Genomic DNA, 25,351 nt, shown 5'->3' on the forward strand with positions numbered 1-25,351 from the left:
AAAGATGGAGAGGTCTCAGATAGGAAGGGTTAAATGTGGTTTTGTTTCCTTAGCCAGGAGGGAAGGCCAGGCCAGGCAGGGGGGTGGGGAAGGGGTGGTTAAGACTTAGTGCCAGGGAAGGGGCTGAGACAGCGGGAACAGCACGAGCCCAGCCCCTCACGTTTCACTGCTTCACTCACTCCGCCTCTGCTTCTGGTTTGAGGAACAGAAGGGGGAGAAGCAGAACAAGACTTAAAAAAAAATGTTTTGTCTGGAAAGCTATGTTAATGCCACACCCTGGGAGAAAGGGCTGTTGGGGAGGGGGGAATGAAGCTATGTCGTGGGTCCTCTTACTTAAGTGTACCCTGGGTTCTCATCTAGCTAACCAATCACCTTCCCAGAAGTGAGTACCTAAGCATCCTCTTTATAGTGTCTCCTTAAGGGATCCAGAAGCCTTGCCTTCATTCCACTCAAATCAGCGGTCCACTTGGAGGCCTGGCTCAGAACCCAGAACTGAGGAACTCTGGACCTGTTCATCCCTGCTTTCCTGTTCATAGGACCTTGTATATCTTGGAACTATAGGAATTACCAGTATATCCAATTCCCCAGGTTCCTCATCAAAAGAATGAACTGTGGGAGGCCTTGGGGCAGTTGTACATAGATGGACTCTCTAACCTCTGTACTGTCACCTTTTAGAGATGATGCAGTGGCTGTTGGGGTCTCAACCAGGATTAGCAGAGGGTGGATTAAGGGGGGGGTCTTTGATGAGAACTGAGTATGGAGGTTCCAGAGCCTGGAAGAAAACCTAGGGGGCCATAGTAATACTACTTTGTGAGATGACCTGGCCCAACCCCCTCCACAACACTGCAAATCAGACCTACAGTGCTGGCTTTCCAGCTATCAATCAAGGCTGAGAGATTTTTGCTACTGCTGCTGCTGCTGCTGCTGCTGCTGCTGCTGCTGCTGCTGCTGCTCCTCCTCCTCCTCCTCCTCCTCCTCCTCCTCCTCCTCCTCCTCCTCCTCCTCCTCCTCCTCTTCTTCTTCTTCTTCTTCTTCTTCTTCTTCTTCTTCTTCTTCTTCTTCTTCTTCTTTGTCTTCTTCGTCTTCTTCTTCTTCTTCGTCTTCTTCTCCTTTTTTTTTTTTTTTTTTTGCTAGTCCTGGGGTTTGAACTCAGGGCCTGGGCACTGTCCCTGAGCTTCTTTTGCTCAAGGCTGGCACTCTACCACTTGAGCCACAGTGCCCCTTCCAGCTTTTTCTGCTGCTGTGGTACTGAGGAATTGAGCCCAGGGCATTCATGCTAGGCAAGCACTGTACCACTAAGCCACATTCCCATCTTTGCTACTACTCTACTACTCCCTTTCTGGCTGGAACCAAGATGGAGCCCCTATGTTAACTGGCCAGCCTGGGCTCTGCTCCCCCTTTCAGGCCCTTCTTAGAACCACAAATATCTGGGACTTGGTGTCCTGGCAATGTGACGAACACACGCACAGCTCTGGTATCTGTTTTAAATTATCCACTAAAATAAGTACAGTTCTGGAAAAAAAAATAAGTACAGTGTTGGAGCGCATTGGGTGGGGCAAGCAGTAGGAAGAAATTGAGGGGAGGAACCTAGGTATCATTTTTTTTTTTTTTGCCAACTGCCTGAGTTCAAAGGAAGGAGGCTTGAGGTAGGAGACAGTTCCTAGAACCTATTCTTGGCTTTCTTTGGGGGACTGAGATTTGCTGCTGGGTCTAAGACCCAATATTTGTTATTGAAGGAACATGAATTGAGAAAGAATTGAAGATTTTTGGTCCGTGCTCCAAAACTGAGAGTAAAAAGGAATTTAGGTTCTAAAACTGCACAGCCCTGCAAGGAACTCAGACATTCCTTCCCCACCCAACTCCTGGCATATTGAGCTGCAGCTTTGAATGGGCAGCCCACGTGTGGGGGTTGGGGGAAAGGTGACTCACTATTACTACTGGGAGGGAAGGGGGAGCCAGCGTTGGAAGGGGGTGAGTCACTCGGATGGGCACCAGCCTCAGCCCTTCCCCCCATTCCTGACCAGCTCCCTGGTCCTGCCTGGTCCTCTTCCTTGCTTTGCACCCACTTCCCCTCTCCACTCAGCCCTGCCCTTGGCCCACCCACTCTCATCCCTTGGCTCTGCACTCTATTCCAGAAGGCCTGAGGCAGTGGGAGCTAGCTTGGAGCTGAGAACACGGAGAATCAAGACGGGCGAAAGCCAGGCAGACAGGGGTGATCAGGAGGGGGCGGGACCGGACTGCCACCGCACAGCGGTCCTGGCCCCTCCCCACTGCTACTGCTCCGCCTCCGCCCGTGCCCCGGTCCCTGCCCATGCCACTGCCCCTGCCCCTGCCCCTACCGGCCTGTGACTGCCCCTTTAAGAGCAGTGGATCCTCCCCCCAGTAGAGGAGGACCTATTAGAGCCGCTGCCCCGGCGCCGGTGACTCAGTGTTCGCGGGATCGCCGCAGCTACCCCAGCCAACCCAGGTCCCGAGGTCTGACAGCGCCCGGCCCCGATCTCCACGCCTGCCAGGAGCCAGCCGCCCGGCGCGCTCCGCCCCTGAGCAGTCTCTGCCCTTCGGTCTGAACCCCGTGCCCTTCCCGGGACCCCTGCCCCGAGGGCAGCACTGCCAACCTGCCGGCCATGGAGACCCCGTCCCAGCGGCGCGCCACCCGCAGCGGGGCGCAGGCCAGCTCGACCCCGCTGTCGCCCACCCGCATCACCCGGCTGCAGGAGAAGGAGGACCTGCAAGAGCTCAACGACCGGCTGGCGGTCTACATCGATCGCGTGCGCTCGCTGGAGACGGAGAATGCCGGGCTGCGCCTTCGCATCACCGAGTCTGAAGAGGTGGTCAGCCGCGAGGTGTCCGGCATCAAGGCGGCCTACGAGGCCGAGCTCGGGGACGCCCGCAAGACCCTCGACTCGGTGGCCAAGGAGCGCGCCCGCCTACAGCTGGAGCTGAGCAAAGTACGCGAAGAGTTTAAGGAGCTCAAGGCGCGGTGAGTGGGGCCAGGTGGCGGTGTGCCTGGCGCGGGGTGGAGAGGGCGGGCGGGCCGCCGGGCGCCCAGGGCCGGTTCCAGAAAGGGAGCCGGAGGGCCCCCGGTAGCTGATAACTTAGCTGTATAGTCTCCTCCCTCTCCAGAACTGCCCCCAGCCTGTGACTGGCACGGCCAAGGGGAATTGTCAAGACGGGACCGAGAGGGGAGGGGTCTCTGGGAGGGGCCGGTTGGGGGCATCCCGGGCAAGTAAAGGCTGGTGACTAGGCGCCATTCTATCACGATGAGAATTTAACAGCCATTCCGAGCCTGGGGAACGGGCTAGAGGCAGGGCAAAACTGGCCCTGCCAGGTCTTGGAACTCTGGGCACCCAGCGGCACAGTGGAATGGGTGAAAGGGTCCTGTTATAACTTGCTTGGCACTGTGCCAACTTTATCCAAGCTGGCTCTGAACATATGATGCCCACTAGGACTGAGTTCCAGGCTGGCATCTGTCCAGTGGTGCTGGAGAAGAGTCACCAAGGCAGGACAACCCCCTTGTCCTCTGCCAGGAGCATGGTGATGGCTCCTTTGGCATGACCTTTTCTTGGTTCTTTCTAAGGGGCGGGCAGCTTTCCCTCCCCCGTGAATGCCTGGGACCTCGCTGGGGCTCTGTCAGGCCCACCAGAAGATCACCAGGAGATCAGCTCCCCCGCAGCTCCCACAGCCCTTGGCCTGCCTGACCCAGGAATGCAAAGGAGGGAGGGAGACTGAGGGCAGAGGCTCCCAGCTCAGGAAGTTGTGTTATGCCCTGGTCTGGGGCATCCCCCTCACTTGGCCCTTTGCCTGGTGTCTTTCGAAGGCTGGGGGCTCTGTCTTTCCCTCCCTCTTTGGGGTGAGCCACTTTTATTTTTTCCAACCAAGCTTAGAGCAGTCTTTGCTTTGGCTCATCTTCAACCTCTGACGTCTTGATCTTTGTCTTATTAAACTGCTGGAATACAGTGACATTTTTGAAATCCAGCCGTTGGAAGCTTTAGGCCACTCCTACTTCACCCATCCCTGCCCCACCCTACCCCACCCTACTTGACTCCACCTTCTTTTCTAAAAAGGCCTTTGGAAGCCTGGAAGTTTAGGCCTTCTTCTTTCAGCCCTTAATAATTTGGCTTCCTTCTCCTTGCGCCCCTTTCTTTGTAGATCTAGGCCAAAGAGTCCTGAAGGATCTTGGAGATCCTTAACAGACTGATGGCTTTAACATCTCCTCCTTCTCTCTCTCTCTTTGAATTACCTTTAAACTCATGCTGTTTCAGGAGCCCCTCTAGGTAACCATGGTCATTCTACCCTTAATAGCCCCAGGTGATCAATGGCAGATTCATCAGCCTCCTGAAGGATGGATGAAAGTTGTATGGGGAGATGGGGGTCAACCTTTATTTCTTCTGAAAGGGATCACCTGCTCTTTCCATTAGCGGTATAAACAAGTTAGCAAGAAAGGTAAGGAAGTCCCAGTGAGTTAATTAGTGTTCTAAAAGGTAAGGAAGTCCCAGTGAGTTAATTAGTGTTCTAAACTATTCTTCTCAACTATCAACTGCCCCCTGCTCCCCATCTCTACAAAGGATATCCATAAAAAGAGCTGGGAAAACAATGTGGGATGGGGGTCTGTGGAGTCTATAGCCTCTTGGTTGACCAGCCATGCCAGTCCGTTTTCTGGGCCTCCTGGTGCAGCTGTCCAGGCCTGGGACACCAGGCATGTGTGTATGTGTGCATGAGCACATGGGGTAGAAGTGGGGGTGATGTGTGCACTTGTTATATTTAGCAACCTGCTTCTATTCTTCCCCAACGATCTTAACTGGAGAGGCTGGGCTTCCGGAAAAGGGGGTGGGTTTGAACACCTGGATCTTGAAGGCTGGTGGGGGAGGGATAGAGAAGACTCAGGTTGAGGTGTCTGTCCTCCTAGGTCCACAGTAAGAGAAGCCAGGATTCTTGTTTTAGTATTTGTGGTGCTCAGATTGATGTGGAGAAATGGCTAGAATGAACAGTTTGGGGAAGGGAAAAAGACATTGTCCCAACTCCTCCCACGAAAGCCTGGAAAGAAGGTCTCTAGTTTAATGTTTAATTAGAACTCAGAGTTCAGGGTCAGACTTGGAGTTGGGATGCAGAGCTATCTGTGAGATTTTGTGACAATCCTTGGGCTCAGCCTGGGTACCTCAACCACACCCAGGAATTTGGGGTCTCTTCTTGTCTAGTTATAATGTAACCCAAAAAACCCACTTCCTGACAATATTATCGGACACTTTGTATTCATATACTGTTTTGTACAACTACTTAGAGATAATAAAAAATTTATTTAAAAAATCCTCCCTCCCTCCCTTTCGCTCCCTTTTCCTACCTCTTCCCTTCCCTTCCCTTCCCTTTCCTTCCCTTCCCTTCCCCTCCCTTCCTTCCTCTTTTCTTCCCTTCCCTTCCCTTCCCCTATCTTTCGCTTCCCCTTCTCTTTCCTTTCTTCTGGAACCCAAGGGATTTAGACACTTCAGTGTGGGGAGAACGGGAAGGTTGAAAGCATGAGGGAAGTCCCACCTGGGGTTCAGGTTTGGAGCTGGGCCTCACCACAGGCAGGACAGCTGTGTGAGTGACTCATGCGGTCTCCTCCTTCCTTTTATCCTGGTGGCTTTACAAGAGACCAAAGAGACAGGGTGGAGACCACAGATACCTTAAAAGGGAGGCATGGAGGCCTGAATGTCTGTATCTTCTGTCCCTCTTCTCACTGCAGTCCGAAGCTCTGTTTCCTGCTTCCTTCTGTAGAATCTCTGGTGTAGACTGGAACCAGGGCTGTGGACAGGCATTGTGCACAAGTAAAAGAATACCAATTTGATTCTAGAGAATGGCTGGGGCTGCAGAATGGTGCCAGGGTCTATGCCTTTACAAACAGAACCACTGGAGGAAAGCTGAGTCAGAAATGGGGAGATCCCATGCCCTCAAAGCAGAAGCATCTCTTCCCCTCAGGAGGCCCTTATGCTGGACAACTTCCTGGATTGCCCGCCTTATTCAGCCCTCATGTAGACAGGCAAGAAAATGCAGGTGCAGATTCATGGAGGCTCTGATCACAGCAGGAATAGCAAAGCTTGTCCCATGACATACAAGGGGTGATAAGTAATGACTTGAGCTTTCTGACTTTCATTAAGCCCCTGGGAGTAAGGTAAGGAGGGGTGGCTGAGGCTTTGGGGCTCTGGTGCCTTAATGACACTTCTAATGTCAATGGCCTATTAACACTGATCAATAGCCTTTGCCCTAGTCTGTACCTACTCTACTAGGCCATAGGTCATGAGATAAGAACTGTGGGAGACTGGGATTCAGGTCTTAAGATTGTCTTGGTTAAGGATATAGCCCAGCAGTAGAATGCCTGTCTAGCAAGTAGGGGTGAGAGGGTGAGGGGGTTTGTGGGGATGCCCTGTTCAATCAAACTCGAATACCATTAAACATACACACACACACACACACACACACACACACACACAGGGTTTGTGGGGATGCCCTGTTCAATCAAACCCGAATCCCATTAAACACACACACACACACACACACACACACACACACACACACACACACACACACACACACACACACACACACACACACACACACACACACACACACACACACACACACACACACACACACACCAGGCACCTGTGGCTCATTCCTATAATTCTAGCTACTTAGGAGGTTGAAAGCTAAGGACTGAGGTTTGAAGACAGCCTGGGCAAGAAGGTCTCTGAAACTTTCTGTGTGTGTGTGTGTGTGTGTGTGTGTGTGTGTGTGTGTGTGTGTGTGTGTGTGTGTGTCTGTCTGTCTGTCTGTCTGTCTGTCTGTCTGTCTGTCTGTCTAAATCCTAGGGCTTGAATTCAGGGACTGAGTGCTGTTCCAAGTTTGTCAAGACTCTTAGTCTACCATTTGAGCCATAGCTCCACTTCTGGCTTTTTTGGTAGTTAATTGGAGATAAGAGTCTCCTGGACTTTCTTGCCTAGACTGGCTTCGAATTGCTATCCTCAGATCTTACCTTTCTTTTTTTTTGGGGTCTGGTTGTGGGGCCTGAACTCTGGGCCTGGGCGCTGTCCCTCAGCTCTTCAGCTCAAGGCTAGCGCTCTACCACTTGAGCCACAGCGCCACTTCCGGCTTTTTTCTTTTTGCTTATGTGGTGCTGAGGAATCGAACCCAGGGCCTCAGGCATGCAAGGCACGCGCTCTACCACTGAGCCATCTTCCCAGCCCCAGATCTTACCTTTCTAATTAGCTAAGATTATGGGTTTGAGCCACCAATGTCCCCCTAAAGCCCTTTATCTTTAATTAATCACCAAAAAGCTGGAAGTGGATGTGTAGCTCAAGTGATAGAGTGCTCGCTCTGAGCAAAAAAAGCTAAGGAGCAGGGTGCCGGTGGCTCATGTTTGTAATCCTAGCTACTCAGGAGGCTGAGATCTGAGGATCACAGTTCAAAGGCAGCTGGGGCAAGAAACTCTGTGAGACTCTTATCTCCAATAAACCACTAAGAAAACCGGAAGTGGTGCTGTGGCTCAAGTGGTAGAGTGTTCCCCTTGAGCTGAAGAGCTGAGGGACAGCGCCCAGGCCCAGAGCTCAAAGCCCAACAAACAAAAACTAAGGTACAAGCCAGGCGCCCATGGCTTATGCCTGTAATCCTAGCAACTCAGGAGGCTGAGATCTGAGGATCAAGGTTCAAAGCCAGCCCAGGCAAGGAAAGTCCGTGAGACTCTCATCTCCAATTAACCACCAGAAAACTGGAAGTGGTACTGTGGCTTGCATGGTAGAGTGCTTGCCTTGAGCTGAAGGTCTCAGGACAATGCCCAGGCTCAGAGTTCAAGCCCCACTACTGACCAAAAAAAAAGTGAAAGGATAGTGCCCATGCCCTGAGTTCAAGTTCCATTACCAGTTAAACAAAACAAAACTGTCATGAGAATTACCTAGATTGGAAGGAGCCTGTGCTCCTTGGGTTAATGGCAGTGGGGCTTTTTTTTTGGGGGGGTCCGGTTGTGGGGCCTGAATTCTGGGCCTGGGCGCTGTCCCTCAGCTCTTCAGCTCAAGGCTAGCGCTCTACCACTTGAGCCACAGCTCCATGTCCAGCTTTCTTCTTTTTGCTTATGTGGTGCTGAGGAATCAAACCCAGGGCCTCATGCATGCAAGGCAAGCGCTCTACCGCTGAGCCACCTTCCCAGCCCCAGGCAGTGGGGCTTTTTGAGGATGCCTCCTGGTATTAACTCTCCTGCCTCCTTCACACCAGTCCATCTTGTCACTGAACGGGAAAAAAGAAAAAAGAAAAAAGAAAAAAGCTTAGGCTGGGAAGTCTTAAGGAATCTAAGGGAAGTCAGAGTCAAGCCTCACTAGGGCCCCCTAGTGTCTGTCCCTGCCCTTCAGGAGTATTGCTTGGGTGAGACCATTGCCTGGGCTAGTCTTGCCTCCAGTGATTTAACAGCACAGTGTAAAGGCTAAAGCCTGGGACAGCTGGGATGACAACTGCTAGGAGATGCCTTCATCCACCAACTGTGCCCTTTGCTCCCTTCTCCCCCCTCCTCTTTTGTAGCCCCTCACTACTTAGCAGCTGCAGAAGCCAAACCTGAGGTCTCAGAGGCCAGGACACAAGAGACTTCTTTTCATCCTTTCTTCCTAGGCTCCCAGAAGTGTACTGAAAGGTGACATGGACCAAGCTCTAACATTCTTTGGAGACATTGTGAAAGTCGTAGGATCTTTTGTCCCTTAGTAAGAGTAAGCATGATTCACCAACAAAACTAGATTGTGTGAGTCAGTGTCCCTAGTTCCAGGCTTAGCTCTGTCACTAAATTGCTATATGGCCTTGAGCTAATAGCCTCCCCTGTCTGGATTTCCTGGGCCTTGGTGGTTCATGCTGTAATTCTAACTATTTCTGAGGCTGAAACCTGAGTTCAAAGCCAGCCTAGTCAGGAAAGTGCATGAAACTCTTTTTTTTTTTTTTTTTAGTCCATGAAACTCTTATCTCCAAGAAACTACCAAAAATGTAGAAATGACACTGTGGTAGAGCACTACCCTTGAGCACAAAAGCTAAAGGACAGCACCAAGGCCCTGAGTTCAAGCCAGATGGCACAAAAAAAAAGAAAAAGGAAAAAAAGACAACCTAGGCTGAATATCAAAGACCCTATCTCAAAAATAAATACATAAATAAATAATAAGAAAAGTGAGTTAAAGCAGAAGATCTCCAGAGATTCCTTAGTTTCCAAAAAGTAGTACAATAGTACAAAGTAGTACAGAGCAAGAAAACAGACCTTCAAAATACTAAGGTATTAGTAGTAAATCTAAATATAATCAATGCGAATATAGTAGCCACTAGAATTCTCACTAGAATTATTTCCCACAGTGGTGGAATTAAAACCACTAGTGCTCAATTTTCCAAAGACAGAAATGGTTAATTATTGGGACATTACTCTCTTGGCATATGCTTTGTTTTTGTGGCTGGTAAGAAAGGACAATTCTCTTTCAGTTACCTCTCCTTTCCGGCCAGTGCAAAGGGCTGTATCATGTAGCAGGACAGGGAGTATCAGCCCTGGAACAACTGACTGGCAGAGATTCCCTTGAGTTGGGGGCTGGAAGAGAGGCCCTAGAGGAAAACAGTATCTTGAGCTGGCCAGCTAAGAGCATATGTGACTAGAGACCACAAGCCTGGAGCCAGAGGGAGGTGCACAGCGACCTTGACTTGCCCATTTTCTACCTATATTGATTCCCTAACCTGAGGCTAGGCTATGAGGAGGTCTTGTCCCCTACCAGTCCCTTAAGAAAGGGCAGTTTGGGGGAATGGGGGTCTCCCTTACTTGGTGGAGAGTTTAGCTGTGAGAGAGAAAGCCAGAATCCTGCATGCTGTAGCCAGGAATAATTCTGGCTAGGATCCCAGGCCCAGCATGGGAGCTGAGTCACGGTAGAGGGCAGAGTGCAGAGTGACCACAGACTCAAAGCTTGTCCAAACGGGAAGAGTTGACTGAAGGGTGGGCTTTCCTTGATAATTCATTCAGGTTACAGCAAGAGAGACCATAGAGTGTTTTTGGTGGAGGACAAGTGGTTTCCCTTTAGGGCTGGCATAGGGGAGCTACAGACTCTATTCTGGGGGTGGGGTGGGAGAGGGGTCCATGCTCTGGGGCGTGGCCAGGAGGTTATCGGGATAGAAAAGACTTCTTCCATAAGCTCTTCCACTGCCACCCCTGCTGGCTGGGTGAGGTGGCTACATCTTCCCAGGCTTAGCTGGAATGCAGCGAGACCAGAACTTCTAGGCCCTCCCTCACTTCCTGTCCTGAGCTTGGGGTGTGGCTCCCATTCTCTCCTGGAGCTGTTGAAGCTAATAACTACGTGCGACCAGATGGGAGGCTAATAAGTCCCCAGAAGGGATTGCTGAGTGAGCTTCTGGTGAGGATACCCTACCCTTTGGCCAGGGGCATTCCTTTCTCCTCGGTTAGGACTTCTTAAGCTATCCAGCTCCACCTTCCTGCTCATTTCTCTTTGGCCCACCCTTGCATTTTTGTGACAACGCAGGAATGCTTTTTAGAGAACTGGACTAGTCAAATGGGAAGTAGACTTTGGCTGGGGACTCTGCAGAATGGAGTTGGTGAAGAGGCCCGCTGCCTATATCCTCCAGGACCCCTGTGCCCTAGCCTCTGGCTCTAGACTTCTCCACTGTACAATGCCACGTTGATACACCCAGCAGCTGTGACTCAGGCCTGGCCCCCTGCCAGACCCAGGGCTTCTGCTGGAGTTGTCTGAACATGTCAGCAGGCCTCCTAGCCCCCTCTGGGCACCATTGCCCCCTTCCACAGTCTCTCCCTCTGCAGGAATTAAGACTGGCTTTGTTTTAGGGAGGACAGCTGTGAGTCTGGCTGCTCTGGAAGGTGATCTGAGAGCCCTCAGACCCCAGGCATGGTTGGCGGGTGTCATGCTCAGGAGAGGCATGTGGAAACAGAGCCTTGCCAGCTGTAGGCACATGTGTCTGTGTGGGGAACTCGGGAGTATCCATACAGGGCACCTGCCATGTGCTCTCCAAGTGGAAAACATTCAGAACTTCACAGAGTGAGGTTTAGGGAAGTCTCCAGAGGTTTCTAATTCTCTGGAACGCTTGCTCCTCTCTGTTCCTGTTTTCAAAGTCTCCTTTCCAGAGCCAGTGCCTTGAATATCAGAGAGGGGAAGCTGGTTACCCACATTCTGCCCTTACCTGAAAGTGGTCACAGACCCACAGACCAGCCAAGAAACCAAGCACACAGTGATAGCACACAGTTGTGGATGTGTGTGATATTTGAGGGTGGACAGAAGTGTTGAATTTACTAGGCCTTTGTTACTTTGGAGTCTCCCAGCAAGGCAGAGATCGAGGCTTCTAACTAGGTCTGGCTGTTATTCTTGGCTTAGCTTGCCTGTTTTGTGCTTTTTTTCTTTTTAAACACGCAATCTTGCTATGTCGCCGGAGCTGACCTGGAACTCAGATTCTCCCACTTCACCTTTTTGAGTGCTGAGATTGCAGATGTGTGCCATCACACCCAACCATTTTTTTCCCTTTCCCCTTTCCTTTTCCATTCCTCCCCTCCCTTTCTTTTCTCTTGCTGAAGATTGAACACAGGGCCTCATACATTCTTTTGTTGTTGTTTTTTTTTTTTAATTTTTTTTGAGGGGTCCGGTCGTGGGGCCTGAACTCTGGGCCTGAGCGCTATCCCTCAGCTCTTCAGCTCAAGGCTAGCACTCTACTACCACTTGAGCCACAGCACCACTTCCGGCTTTTTTCTTTTTGCTTATGTGCTGCTGAGGTATCGAACCCAGGGCCTCAGGCATGCAAGGCAAGCACTCTACCACTGAGCCAACTTCCCAGCTCTTGGGCCTTATACATTCTAAGTGTGAATTCTATCACTGAGATATACCACCACTTCTGCCTTTTATGTTTAGCCTGCTATGAATATTTCCAGGTAACTGGGTCAGCAGGTTTTTAGTATCTGAGTCTGCTCTTTCTCCAGGCCTTGGTTTCTTTATCTGTAAAATTACAGAAATTGGCCCCTAAGGAGGTCTCTGTAGCAGCCCTGAGCATATGAACTATCACATTGAAGGTATTCAGAGGAAATATGGAAAAAGCCTCAGACCCCATAGGTAAAACACTAGCTAAAAGAAGCAGGGAAAGCCTGAGTTCTGAGGTATGGAGAATGGGTATATAAGGAAGGAGGGAGGGAAAAAGTAGAGGGGGGAGTTGCTGAACAAAAAAATGAAGGGATGGATCAAATATATAGTTATCTATAGGGAATATGCATTATAAAGGTCACATATACACACACATATATATACTAGCATTTGAACTCTGGACTTTGAGCTCTTGCTTGTTCATGGCAAGAGCTCTACAACTTGAGCTATGCCTCCAGTTTCAGCTTTTTGATATTGTTAGAGGTAAGAGTCTGCTGGGCTGGCTTCAAACTGGGATTCTCAGCACATACAATTTTCAGTAAAAGGAAATTACTATATTTTTTTCTTGGGTGCTGGTCCTGGGGCTTGAACTCAAGGCTTGGGTGCCGTCCCTGATCTTTTGTTTTCAAGGCAAGCCTTTTACCACTTGAGCCACTTTCAGCTTTTGGCTGGTTAATTGGTGACAAGGGTCTCAAGGACTTTCCTGCCTGGGAGGCCTTTGATCTTAGCCTGTTGAGTAGCAAGAATAACAGGCAAGGGCCCCTGGTGCCTGGCCTTTTTTTTTTTTTTTTAAATACATGGTCTTCCTATGTAGCCAAGCCCAAGTATTCTCAAACTTTTTTTCCCCCTTTTATTTTTCTCCTGGAGACTGAATCCAGGACCTCCTTTTGGTTAGGCGTTTTACCACAGAACTACATACAACCCAGCCTCTCTGTTTAAACAGGATTCTGTTGCCTCAGTCTCCCTAGTGCTAAAATACCAACAACAGCAACAACCCAAACAGAAAACAACCACCACCACAACAAAACGCTTGCATTAGCACACACCAAACCAGAGGGGTGATAGGAAGTTCTGGCGCTTAGGGTGATGGTCGAGGTCTGTCCGGTCTATTTGGGAATTTCGGAGCCCCCCAGCTCTGCCCAGCCACAGGGGGCGCCCTTCCGCGTGAGGCAGGAAATACCCAGGGGCTCCGAGACCTTTGCCCTCCCCAGGTGACTGCGTGCCCAGCCATGGGGAACACTCCGAGCTGGTGAGGCCGGGCTACTGCGGGATGGGCGGTCTGGCCGGCCCGGCGAAACGGGTGCAAAGGAGCCTGTGCCGGGCGGGCTGGCTCTTTCCCCGCCCCTCGTCCATCTTCCCCTCCCACTTGTTATTTTTAGCTGGTCTGGAGGCTGTGGCGCCTTCCCTCTCCCAGGCCAGGGGAGGAAATACAGGCCTCTCCCGCCAGGCCTAGCACGTTGCTCCTGGCAACCAGGCCCAAACAGGCCTGCGGCCGCCTGCCTTCCATATCTGGCATCTGTGCTGGGTTAAGGAGGATGACTCAGTGGGCGGGTCAGAGCCCAGGCCTGGCAGGGTGCCCACCCAGCGTCTTTGTGGGCACTGGTGCCTTTCTTCCCCAAAGCAGCCTTGAAAGAAGCCGGACTCCCTACTTGCCAGACTCAGCCCAGCACATCTCAGCCTTGCTCTTCTTTGACTGCCACACTCGACCTTTATCTTTTTCTTTGTTGAGATCTGGTTATGCTAGGCAGCCCAGGCTGGCTTGGAATTTGCTATTCTCCTGCCTCAGCCTTCTCTGAATGTTGGGACTACCTGCTTGGGCACATACCGCCATGCCCAGCTGCCTTATTTTTTTCCCCTTCTGCTCCCCACCACCCCCTTTCAGCTATGGGACTTGCCAGGTTTGGGATGGGTTAAACAGGATGCCCTGCCCTTCTTGCTTCCAAAAGCATCTGGGATTCAGCCTCTCCTGTGCTTGGGGTACATGGAGGATGTGTGAGCAGGAAGAGCTGGCTCTCGGTAGCATGGCACCAGGCCTGGAGCAGGACTCAGCAAAGCAGGGTCTCCCTTGTGAGCACTAGAGGATTTCCCGACCCCTGCCCTGGTATTGTCTGTCTGAACATGAGTCACCTGAGGATCCCCAGGCCCCCACCCCTTCCTACCTCCTCTGGCCTGCCCCACCCTGTCATCCCTGCCAAACCAGCACAGGGCCACAGTGCTGAGCATGTGTCCAGCTTTCCCCCGTGCCACCCTCAGTGCTGACTGGGCAGCCCCACTACTCAGGGGCTGAGTGCCAGCCAGTACCTGTTTTGGCCCTGCTAGGTATTAGCACCTCTCTTAAGAAGGAAATGGTGTTTGGTAGTGGCAGGACTAGGGAGGAGATAGGAGAGGCTAGGTTCTGCTTAGCCCAGTGGCTTCCTCGCCACAGTTTCAGAAGTCTGAGTCATGAGCCCATGGGTGATAGTGGCTTCTTCCCCACAGATTGTGTGTGGGGGGGAGCTCCCCATTTCTGACTAAGGAAACCACAAAAGCTCTTGCTCACCTCCCTTTGCACATGGTGGCTCTCATCTGCAGGCTGTATCTTAGTCCTCTTAGTCTCTCTCCAATGCTAACCAAATGTCCAAGATGGAAAGAGAAACAGACCCCTTAATTTAGTTGGCGACTAATATATCATAGCATGTGTGGCACTGACACAGCATTGAACTCCAGTTCTGCTATCGACCTGCTGCAGTCCTTGGGTGAAGCTCACTTTCTGCCTTAGTTTCCACAGTTACATAGTAATTATACCCTCCGAGGGTGGCTGTAAAGATTAACTGAGTTGGTGCTATAATATTTAGAGCAATACCTGGTACATGATAAGCTCTAATAAGTGTTTGTTCTGACAATCATGCACCACATAATGGTGTTTTAGTTAACAACTCACCATATAGATTATAAAGAGTGGTTCTGCATTGCCCCATAGATTCTATCTGTTGTCTAGTGACAGCTGTCTGTTTGTGTAAGCACACTATGATCACATGATGACACAATCAACTAATGACACCTCTTAGGAGATAACTTCATTGTTAAGCAACACACGACTGTATATTATTACAATTACAAATACCACCAACTTTGGGAGTGGCAGAATGTAATGAGACAACCCTGTAGCCAAGTGCTTGTGTCTTACACATGTAATTCTAGCTACTTAGGAGGCTGAGATCTGGAGGATCACAGTTCAAAGCCAGAGAAGTCTCTAAATAGATTAGCTCCAAAAATAACCATCAAAGAGCCAGGTTGGAGGCATGGCTCAAGTGATAGTGGGAGAGCTGAACCAAGAGAATTTGAGGCTCCAAGTTCAAATCCTGATACCAGCAAAAAAATATAAAAAATATATGTACATATGCTGGACCATAAGATCCCAGAGGACAGATACTGTACATTTTAGGATCTACTGGATTTTATTGAGGAAACTATCACCAAAGAGAATCCTAGAATTTCCTTCACTGGTGGATGGGAAGGCAGGTTAGGGAGGAGATCCCCATAAGACTTGGTTCTTCCTTCTTGCCTCTATGTCTGGCTGGGCTGGGGAATGTGCTGCACAGGGTCTGTTCTCTTCAACCTCCTGACTTCTGCATTCTGTGTAGACATTGTGACTTAGGAAGGTAGTGAGGTAGATGCAGAGGAGTCCTAGATCAGTGACCAGAATAGACTGGGAACACTGCCTGCATGGGTTTGCAGCCCTTGACACAGGGCCATCTACCCTCTGTGCTTCGGTTTCCTTATCTGTAAATGGAGGAGGTCTAGAGAAGGGACTCTAGATCTCTAAATTCTGAGTCTACACACAGCCATCTGCAGTCCATTGGCCTTGAGGGTGGAGAGGCCTGTTTTGGGAAGCCTCTGCCAGTCTTGGAGTCAGTCCAGGAAGCTAAGAGTCTGTGTCTGCAGGGTCGCTTCACTTTACCAGCAGTTTTTCTTCATTTTGCCTCCTCCCCCTGCTGCTGCCTGAGCTTCGGAAAAGTTCTGAAGTCATGGAAAGTTGGGGCTGTGCTCCCAGCCAGGGGCTGGGCCGGATGGCAGCCAAAACCTGAGCTGGGTTTTTGACTTTATTTTTAGCTTTTCAGGCTGAGACGGAGGAGGGGAGACATCTGGTTCTGGAAGGGCTTCTTTTTCTGCAGGAGAAGCCACAGTGGCAGACACAGTCACCTTAAGCAAATTGTCCGGAGGGGTAGATAGGCACATAGGCTGGGGAGCTCCCTTCCCCTGTTCCTCTGGGTGTCCCTCTACACCTCTCCAAACCAGTGAAGTCCAGTTGGCTCTGTGTAAAATCCCTGTGTAAGAGTCTAACCTTCTCTCTCTGGCTTCACAGGGAACAGCAGGGCCTCGTGGAGCTTAAGGCTTTTGCCATAGCAAAACATTGGTAGGACCAGGCTTCTCTTTCTAGGCGTGGATCTTTCCGGCCTGCCCACTTGGGGTTTTCCTTTTTCCTGCCTGCCCTGGTGGGCTTGTACTTGAGGAGGACTGGATGTGCTAGAGATGGCAGCTGGAACCCGGCCCTTGGATCTTTCTCTGTGTCTACGGACTCTTTCACTGTATATTTGTGAAGCGATTGTAATGTTGGGAAAGTTCCTGGGGTCCCCCGAGGTTTTTGTTTTTTAAGAGAATAGTGTCTCCTTCTCTTTCTCTCTCTTTTTCTTTTTCAGTTCACCAGCAAAAACAATCCAGAAGGCGAGGGAGGCAAAGGCAGTCTTTGTGGTGGGGTCCAGCTAAAGTTTTGCCTACTTAGAGGAATAAGGAGGCCCAAGACCTGGAGGTCTGGGGAGGCCTAAGGCAGGATCTGGAGGCCCAATAGCCACACCTGGAGCCAGTTGCAAGGCTTAAGGGTGATGGCTCAAGTTTAGACTTTTCTCAGGGCCCTAATGGAGGCTGGAACCCCTCTGCTCTGCCCTGATAAGAGGATCCAGACTGGGTCCTAAGAAAGAAAGTTCAATACCATACCTCATGTCCTAGGTCTTCCTAAGCTGCAATCTCCTTTCCATAGGACAAGGACAGGGACCAGTACCTTTGGGACTCAAATGTTAGGGACTTTGTGGCTCTCAGGACTGAGAACCGAGTAGTCTGTTGTCCGTCTTCTCAGAGGGTAGGAAGCTTGGCTGAATGGAAAATGGGTGGAGTCCAGGGAGGAGAAAGTTAAGGCCCTGTGTGGGAAGGGGACTGGAGACAAAGGTGCCCCTGTCTCTTTTGGAGGGAATGGGAGGCGAGAGAGGGAGACATTCTTATCATGGGATCTAGCTTTGCCCTTGGCCCCAGGCACGTTCCTGAGTTCTGAGTCATGGGAAGGGTGGAAAGCTAAGAAGGGGCTTTTGGGGGATCCTGGGAGCTAAACCCCAGACAAGGAGATGCGAAGAATGTAGTGCATGGATGCCCTCTCCTGGCAGTTAGGAGAACAGCAGTCATCCTCCATTGAACCTCGGGAACATGCACATCTCTGAAACCCATTCTTCCCTCTTTTCCTTAGCAATACCAAGAAGGAAGGTGACTTGCTGGCGGCCCAGGCCCGGCTCAAGGATCTGGAAGCTCTGCTCAACTCCAAGGAGGCAGCACTGAGCACTGCTCTCAGTGAGAAACGCACATTGGAGGGCGAGCTGCATGATCTGCGGGGACAGGTGGCCAAGGTAGGCTATCCTCTCCGGCATTCCCATGGTCCCAACCTGATGAATTACCCCGGACAGCCTCTGGAGGTGCCTGGTCTGATCCTGTCACATAGTCCCAGAACCATTCACCTATCCTACTATCACTTTGCTCATCCTGACCATATCTCCCTCTTGGGCCACTTACAGAATCTATTTCAGAGTAATTTCCATTTAACCTTGCAGTGAACTGTGCCTGGCTTTCCCTCCCCTCCTGGCCTTCCTATGACAGTTTTCACCTCTGAAAGGAAAGGAAGAGTGGAGTACAAGTCCACAGCGGGGAAGTCTGGCTATGAAGGGAGATAATGGCTACGGATGGGGTATATGTTAATAATGCTTTGCATATGTATGACAGCCTTCACTTTCAAAACACTGTTCTCTCATTCCTCATGTTGCAAGCGAGGGCAACTGAAGAAGTTGGCTTATTCCCAGTTTCAGAACCTGGTCTGCTCAGGGGGAACTGGCAAGCTAAGCCTCTACCTCCCATGCCCTGCTCCCATAGTATATCATGAAGATCCCAGAAAAACCCATCAGGCTGATCCTTCAACCAAAGCTGGATCCTTCTTCCTGAAGTCCCAGACCACACATGTGCCTTTTTTCATAGCTCTTACTTTTCTTTTGCATATGTCTCTGTCCCTGCAGTCAGGACAGGGCCCCTCCCCTGGTCTCTGAAACCTCAGCCTGTTGAAGGCCTTCCCAGATCCCCTACCCCAACAGGTACATTTTGGTTCCTTTCCTCATGTTCCCATTTGTGCAGATTTTCTTCATGGCAACTTTTTTTTTTTTTTTTTGGTAGGTCATGGGGCTTGAACTCTGGGCTTGGGTGTTATCCCTCAGCTCTTCAGCTCAAGGCGAGCGCTCTACCGCTTGAGCCACAGTGCCACTTCCAGTTTTCTAGTGGTTTATTGGAGATAAGATCTCATGGACTTTCCTTGCCTGGGCTGGCTTTGAACCGTGATCCTCAGATCTCAGCCTCCTGCATAGCTAGGATTACAGGCGTGAGCCACCAGCACCGGCTCTATGGCAACTACTGTATTATGCCAGGGCAGGGAAGCCTTATGATGGTGAGGGTTTATTTTTGGTTCTGCAGCACAGTACTGCCCCAGACTACTTAATGTGAATGAGTGGATGGCCTTACTTCCCTGGGCACCCATAGCCATCACTACCCCTGGACCTGTTAGTCAGGTAGAAAGGATTCCTGGGAACAGCCCCTGCTCAGCTTCCTTCCAGCTCATTCTTGGAAACCCTCTCCTTAACCTCTATCTACTTCCTCTCAGCTTGAGGCAGCCCTTGGTGAGGCCAAGAAGCAACTTCAGGATGAGATGCTGCGGCGGGTAGATGCTGAGAACAGATTGCAGACCCTGAAGGAGGAACTGGACTTCCAGAAGAACATCTACAGTGAGGTGAGGAGTGTGCTGTGCAAGCCAAAGGCTGGGATAGGTGGTGATTGACATCTGTTGTAGGGGTAGGGATCAGCTAGCTGGGGATCAGAACTCATCTGCCTGAACCCCTGAACCTGTGTGAATAGAGTGAGGAATGGCCATCACCCAGGTTAAAGTGGGGCTGACAGGGTCTTGTGGGTAAGGTCAGGGGAGGAAGCTTGGCTTTCTGGATCTCAGCTGTTAAGGAACCAGTTCTGACTTTGGTCTCTGTGTCCTTGCTTCCCTACTTCCAGGAGCTGCGGGAGACCAAGCGCCGCCATGAGACCCGGCTGGTGGAGATCGATAATGGGAAGCAGCGTGAGTTTGAGAGCCGGCTGGCAGATGCCCTGCAGGAGCTGCGGGCCCAGCATGAGGACCAGGTGGAACAGTACAAGAAGGAGTTGGAGAAGACTTATTCTGCCAAGGTGTTTGCTCATCCCCATTTTCCTCCCTGCCACACTGGAATATGCCTTACTACCAGTCAGATGGTATCAGGCAGTGAGCTCATCGTGGCTGAAGCTCTGAGGTGCAGCACTGATGCTGTCCTCAGACAGACCCCCTTTCTTTCCATGTAGTCTTAACTTTGTGTGCTCCCTGCAGCTGGATAATGCCAGGCAGTCTGCAGAGAGGAACAGTAATCTCGTCGGAGCTGCCCATGAGGAGCTGCAGCAGTCCCGCATTCGCATCGACAGCCTTTCGGCCCAGCTCAGCCAGCTGCAGAAGCAGGTAAGCCCAGCTCACCCCTCCCACCAAGGGCCGCTGCTCTGGGTGGATATGGATGGACATGGAAGCCTCCTGAAGAGGAAAGGGGAAATGGAGGGACAGAACAGGCTCAAAGGACCACAGATGGGAGAGAGGGCCTGGGATTTAGAGCTTTGATTTTGTTTGAAATGGAGATTATTCACATCCTCCCTAACTCACAGACCTACCATAACACTGTGCACTGTGAGGTATTAAGAGCTTTGTGTTATTCCTATTTTATTATTCTAGCTGGCTGTGTCTTGTGTGACAGGAGGAGATGGGGTCTAGCCGCAGAATGAGATTTCAGTTAGATATTGGCAAGGGCTTCCTGTTCACTGGCCACAGCCACATTAGCTGCTATGGGCTCTGATAAGAGCACGAAGATCTTGGAGGGGTCCAGGTGCTCCTATACCTTACCCACAATCCTCCATACTCTGGGCCCTTGGGTGCTCATTAGACCTTCACTCCCCTCTTCCTCCCACCCAGCTGGCAGCCAAGGAGGCTAAGCTTCGAGACCTGGAAGACTCACTGGCCCGGGAGCGGGACACTAGCCGACGGCTGTTGGCGGAGAAGGAGCGGGAGATGGCTGAAATGCGGGCCAGAATGCAGCAGCAGCTGGATGAGTACCAGGAGCTGCTAGATATCAAGCTGGCTCTGGACATGGAGATCCATGCTTACCGCAAGCTCCTGGAGGGCGAGGAGGAAAGGTGAGCTAGGAGGAGCTAGGAGGTTCTGACAGTGGCCTTTGGCCTCTGACTGACCTTGACTAAGCCTCCTGTCCTGTCCCCCCTCCCCAGGCTACGCCTGTCCCCCAGCCCTACTTCACAGCGCAGCCGTGGCCGCACCTCCTCCCACTCATCCCAGACTCAGGGTGGGAGCAGCGTCACCAAAAAACGCAAACTGGAGTCCACCGAGAGCCGCAGCAGCTTCTCCCAGCATGCTCGTACCAGTGGGCGTGTGGCTGTGGAGGAGGTGGATGAAGAGGGCAAGTTCGTGCGGCTGCGCAACAAGTCTAATGAGGTAAGCTCCTAGGTCAGGGTCTAATGGAACACAGCTGAGTTTCACTTCTAGCTCCTGAACTGGTTGGCTGTGAGACCTTGGCCAAGTAATTTATCTTCAGCGAGCATTATTCTCCTCATCTATAAAATGAGGATGACTAGCCGTCCCTAAGTATCTGAGATGTTAGGAAGATGAAATATGAAAGTATCAGGGTAGTGGGGTGCTGGTGGCTCATACCTGTAATCCTAGCTACTCAAGAGACTGAGGTCTGAGCATCATGGTTGAAATCTAGCCATGGCAGGAAAGTCTGTAAGATTCTTATCTCCATTTAACTGCCAAAAGGATCCAGAAGAGGAACTGTAATTCAAATGGTATAGAGCTAGCCTTGAGTGAAAAAAAATAATAAACTCGGGAGACAGGGCCCGAGCTCCTGAACAAGCCCCAGGACCAGCACATACATACACAAACAGTATCAGGGTATGGCATAGCCTAAGCATCCATGAACATAGCTGTTAGCCTTGAGGGGGAAGGACAATGATGGGTGGGGGCAGCTGGTAGAGGGAGAAGGCATTAAACGTGGCAAGTCTGCTCTGGCTTTCTAATTATTATTATTATTATTATTATCATTATTATCATCATCATCGTCATCATCATCAGTTGCAGGACTTGAATTCAAGGCCTGCATGCTGTCTCAGAGCTCTTTTGCTCAAGGCTCATGTTCTGGCACTTCCAGTTCCACTTCGAGTTTGGGGGTATTAATGAGAGATAAGAGTCTCATGGACTTTTCTGCCTATGCTGACTTCAAATCTCGATCTTCAGATCTCAGCTTCCTGAGTAGCTAGGATTATAGGTGTGAGCCACCAGTGCTTAGCTATTATTATTATTATTATTTTATTTATTTATATTTTGGGTCCAATCGTGGGGCCTGAATTCTAGGCTTGGGCGCTGTCCCTCTTCAGCTCAAGGCTAGCGCTCTACCACTTGAGTCACAGCACCACTTCCGGCTTTTTTCTTTTTATTGCTTATGTGGTGCTGAGGAATCGAACCCAGGGCCTCAGGCATGCAAGGCAAGCGCTCTACCACTGAGCCACCTTCCTAGCCCGCTATTATTATTACTTTGTGATGGGGGTAGCACCAAGAGGCCCAGGCTGATTCTGAACTCCTCAGCTTTCCAAGCATCTGGGACTACAGGCGTAAATCACAATACTCAGCCTACCTTGGCAATTGAGATGAACTTAAGAGCTGATTTGATCCACCCTCTTTTTCTTTCCTCCAACTTCCTGGCAGGACCAGTCCATGGGCAACTGGCAGATAAAGCGCCAGAATGGAGATGATCCTTTGCTGACTTACCGCTTTCCACCAAAGTTCACTCTGAAAGCTGGGCAGGTGGTGACGGTGAGTGGTAGGATGCTCAGGATTCTGGGGTGACCTTTGGAATGGACTTAGGGATGGATTGGGTTAGGACAGAGACACTGAAATGAGCAACCTTCTCTAATCGTCTTTCTTCAGATCTGGGCTTCAGGAGCTGGGGCCACTCATAGCCCTCCTACTGACCTGGTATGGAAGGCGCAGAATACCTGGGGCTGTGGGAACAGTCTACGCACAGCTCTCATCAACTCCACTGGGGAAGTGAGTATGCTGCCCCTGACCTCTTGTTGGGCAAAGCTCCCTTTTGTGGCCAAAAACTGGAGCAAGCTACCAACTCAAGTGTCATTTTCCCTGAGCTCTCTGTGTAGGTGGGATTCCCCCATCATCTCCATGAGCTAACCAAAACCAAAACCAAAATCCCCCCCCCCAAACTCTCCCAGGAGTAAGTTAGCCAGTGAGGATTGTTAAGAGATAGAGCCATGCAAGCAAGTTCCATAGCTTTAGTACCACAGAGGACAGAATGAGCAGCAGGCTCCCCAAGACAGGCCACACAGAAAGGTACCAGGTGAACAAGATGGAGAAACATGCTGCACATCCCTTCCCAGACCTCACCCCCAACCTTCAGGCCTAATTGTCCATTGTCCCTGCAGGAGGTGGCCATGCGCAAGCTGGTGCGCTCAGTGACTGTGGTTGAGGATGACGAGGATGAGGATGGAGATGACCTGCTCCATCATCACCATGTGAGTGGCAGCCGCCGCTGAGGCTCAGCCTGCAGCGGGAAACCCAGCCAGGCCTGAGCTAGCCTTCCTTGCCTTCCATGCCAAAGTCTTTTCATTATTAAAGAATGTTTTGGAACTTCACTTGCTGCCCTGGCCTTTCTTCTCTCTCCTCCCTATACCTTGAACAGGGAACCCAGGTGTCTGGGTTCCCTTCTCTGGTAAGGAGGGGAGTGGAACTATTCCCACAGGACAATGAACAAGGGTTTAGATTTGTCTCCTGGGAAGGGGGGGACGGGAGGACAGAGGTGGGGCACCCAAGCCCCGCCTCTCTCCCCCAGTCCTGTTGCATGCATTTCCTTGGCTCCTCCCATAGTCCTGTTGCATGCCAATCTCTTCATTTCACTCCTTGGACCTGGGACAATGTCTTCTTTCATTCCCTTTCCCTTCTCAAGTTAATTTTGCATGTCTGCTGTCCTGTAAGCTTGCTCTCCCCCACTTTCCTCTTAAGCTTAGAGGATTTAAAATTGAGTCAAAGTGACATCTTTTTGTCCCTAAGTCTTCCTGACCATTCTTGCCTTCCATGTCCTCCCAGCCTCTGCCCGCCCTCCCTCCCCCCAGTCTCCATTGCCCAATGGTTTCCCTGGGTGCAGAACCCCAACTTCCTGCCCAGTGGCTGGGAGCCTCCACAGCCTAGTCCCTGGGAGTCAGTCCCAGACTCGCTGTTCCGCCTGAGCCTTGTCTTCCTCCCCAGGGCTCTCACTGCAGCTCGGGGGATCCTGCCGAGTACAACCTGCGCTCACGCACCGTGGTGTGCGGGACTTGTGGGCAGCCTGCCGACAAGGCATCTGCCAGCAGCTCAGGAGCCCAGGTGGGCGGATCCATCTCCTCTGGCTCTTCAGCCTCCAGTGTCACAGTCACTCGCAGCTACCGCAGTGTGGGGGGCAGTGGGGGTGGCAGCTTCGGGGACAACTTGGTCACCCGCTCCTACCTCCTGGGCAACTCCAGCCCCCGAACCCAGGTGAGTCATCTCAGTTACCTTTACCTCCTCTAGGCAGAATCCTGGTCATTGAACATGAGGACAAGTGGCCCTCTGGTGGGGAGTGCCTTCTCTTCCGCAGCCCGGAGGAGTGGGAGCCCCCACCCCTGCAGCCAGAGTCCCGGGCATCTCACTCTTGAATCCTGTCTCTCCTGTCTGAGCCCCCAGACTGGAGCGCAGGGCTAGAGTGTGAGGGATGAGGAGAGGACACCCCCCCCTCCTGGGATGAGGGAGGGAGAGGATGGACCCAGGTGCTGAAGCTCATGCCTCTCCCCTCTTTTCTCTCTTAGAACCCCCAGAACTGCAGCATCATGTAATCTGGGACCTGCTAGGCAGGGGTAGGGATGGAAGCTACTTGTTTCCTCTTTACGTCATGCCTACCCCCTGCCCAACGCCTCATGGGAGCAGGCTTGAAGCCAAAGAAAAATATCCCCTTTGGTTTTCTTCTATATATTTTTTTTTTCTAAGAGAAGTTATTTTCTACAGTGGTTTTATACTGAAGGAAAAACACAGCAAAAAAAAAAAAAAAAGGCGCCTCTATCTCAATGCTAATTTCTCCCCCTTCCTTTCCCTGATTCTGGGGGAACTCTACATCTGCCTTAAAACCAAAGAGGGCTTCCTCTAGGAGCCAAGGGAAAGGGGTGCTTTTACAGAGCTTAGTTTCTGCTTTATTGCCCTAGCTGCTGCCCCCCCCCCCGCCCCGCCCCGGGGACCCTGAGACATGGTGCCTAAGAGGCCGGATGGAATTGTCTCCACCAGCCTCCTGCAGACAGCTGGCTCACTGCCAGACCAGCCTCCAAAGGAAGAACCGCTGAGCTAGGCCCAAGGGCCTGGTCTCCAGGTTCTGCTTTACCTGGCTGAGGCTCCTCCCCCTGCCCTGTCCCCGGTCCCCACCCTTTCCCCTGACCCCGGGGCAAGTCCATTCTCCCAGGTACAAGCTGCACTTGCTTTTTCTGTATTTTATTTAGACAAGAGATGGGAATTGAGATGGGAGGTAGAAAAAAGGGGAATGAAAGAAGGAGGGAAGCCTGCCTTCTCCCAGCTTTAGAGTCCCAGTGGCTCTGTCCAGGCACTGGAGGTCAAAGTCAAGTGGGGTGCGGAGAGGAGAAAGAGGAAGACTATTGGAAAGTGCGAGACCATGCTGGAGCCCCACTGAAGGAAGAGGAGGAAGGTGAGAGAAGTAGAGGGCTATGGCAGTAGTTAACCTGGCAAACACTAAGGAGCCTCCTGCCTCCCCGCTTCCCATCTGCACTCCTTTTCCCCTCCCCAAATCAATACACTAGTTGTTTCTATTCCCGGCTCTGTGGTGTCTGTTTGTTGATGGGCGTCTCCATGTGTCCTGAGGGGGGGACACACATACACAAGTGCCGCATGGTCACCTCATCTTCATGCTCATTGCTGACTAGCTGCTCCCCTGCTTCACGATGCATGTTTGGTACTCTCTGGACTGACAGGGGGAGGACTGCCATGTGAATTTCCCATACACTGGAGGCAG

General features: G+C 51.2%; 1 protein-coding gene across 2 annotated transcripts; it reads left to right on the forward strand.

Moving 5' to 3' along the window:
* Positions 1 to 2,380: 2,380 nt before the first annotated feature.
* LOC138821570 (prelamin-A/C) lies at positions 2,381 to 25,148 on the forward strand. 2 transcript variants are annotated; one of them, XM_070013945.1, is made up of 12 exons: positions 2,381 to 2,980; positions 17,401 to 17,557; positions 18,850 to 18,975; positions 19,248 to 19,418; positions 19,594 to 19,719; positions 20,221 to 20,441; positions 20,532 to 20,754; positions 22,021 to 22,128; positions 22,243 to 22,362; positions 22,752 to 22,841; positions 23,572 to 23,838; positions 24,147 to 25,148. In XM_070013945.1, the coding sequence occupies exons 1-12, from the start codon at positions 2,625 to 2,627 to the stop codon at positions 24,171 to 24,173; spliced, it is 1,992 nt and encodes a 663-aa protein (XP_069870046.1). In that variant the 5' UTR covers positions 2,381 to 2,624; the 3' UTR covers positions 24,174 to 25,148. The 2 variants fall into 2 exon arrangements, with proteins under 2 accessions (XP_069870046.1, XP_069870047.1); XM_070013946.1 differs by lacking the exon at positions 2,381 to 2,980 and adding an exon at positions 13,092 to 13,155.
* Positions 25,149 to 25,351: the final 203 nt, after the last annotated feature.

Source organism: Dipodomys merriami, unplaced genomic scaffold (genome assembly GCF_024711535.1).
Source record: "Dipodomys merriami isolate MVZ:Mamm:240054 unplaced genomic scaffold, mDipMer1.0.p SCAF_92, whole genome shotgun sequence".
Lineage (NCBI taxonomy): Eukaryota > Metazoa > Chordata > Mammalia > Rodentia > Heteromyidae > Dipodomys > Dipodomys merriami.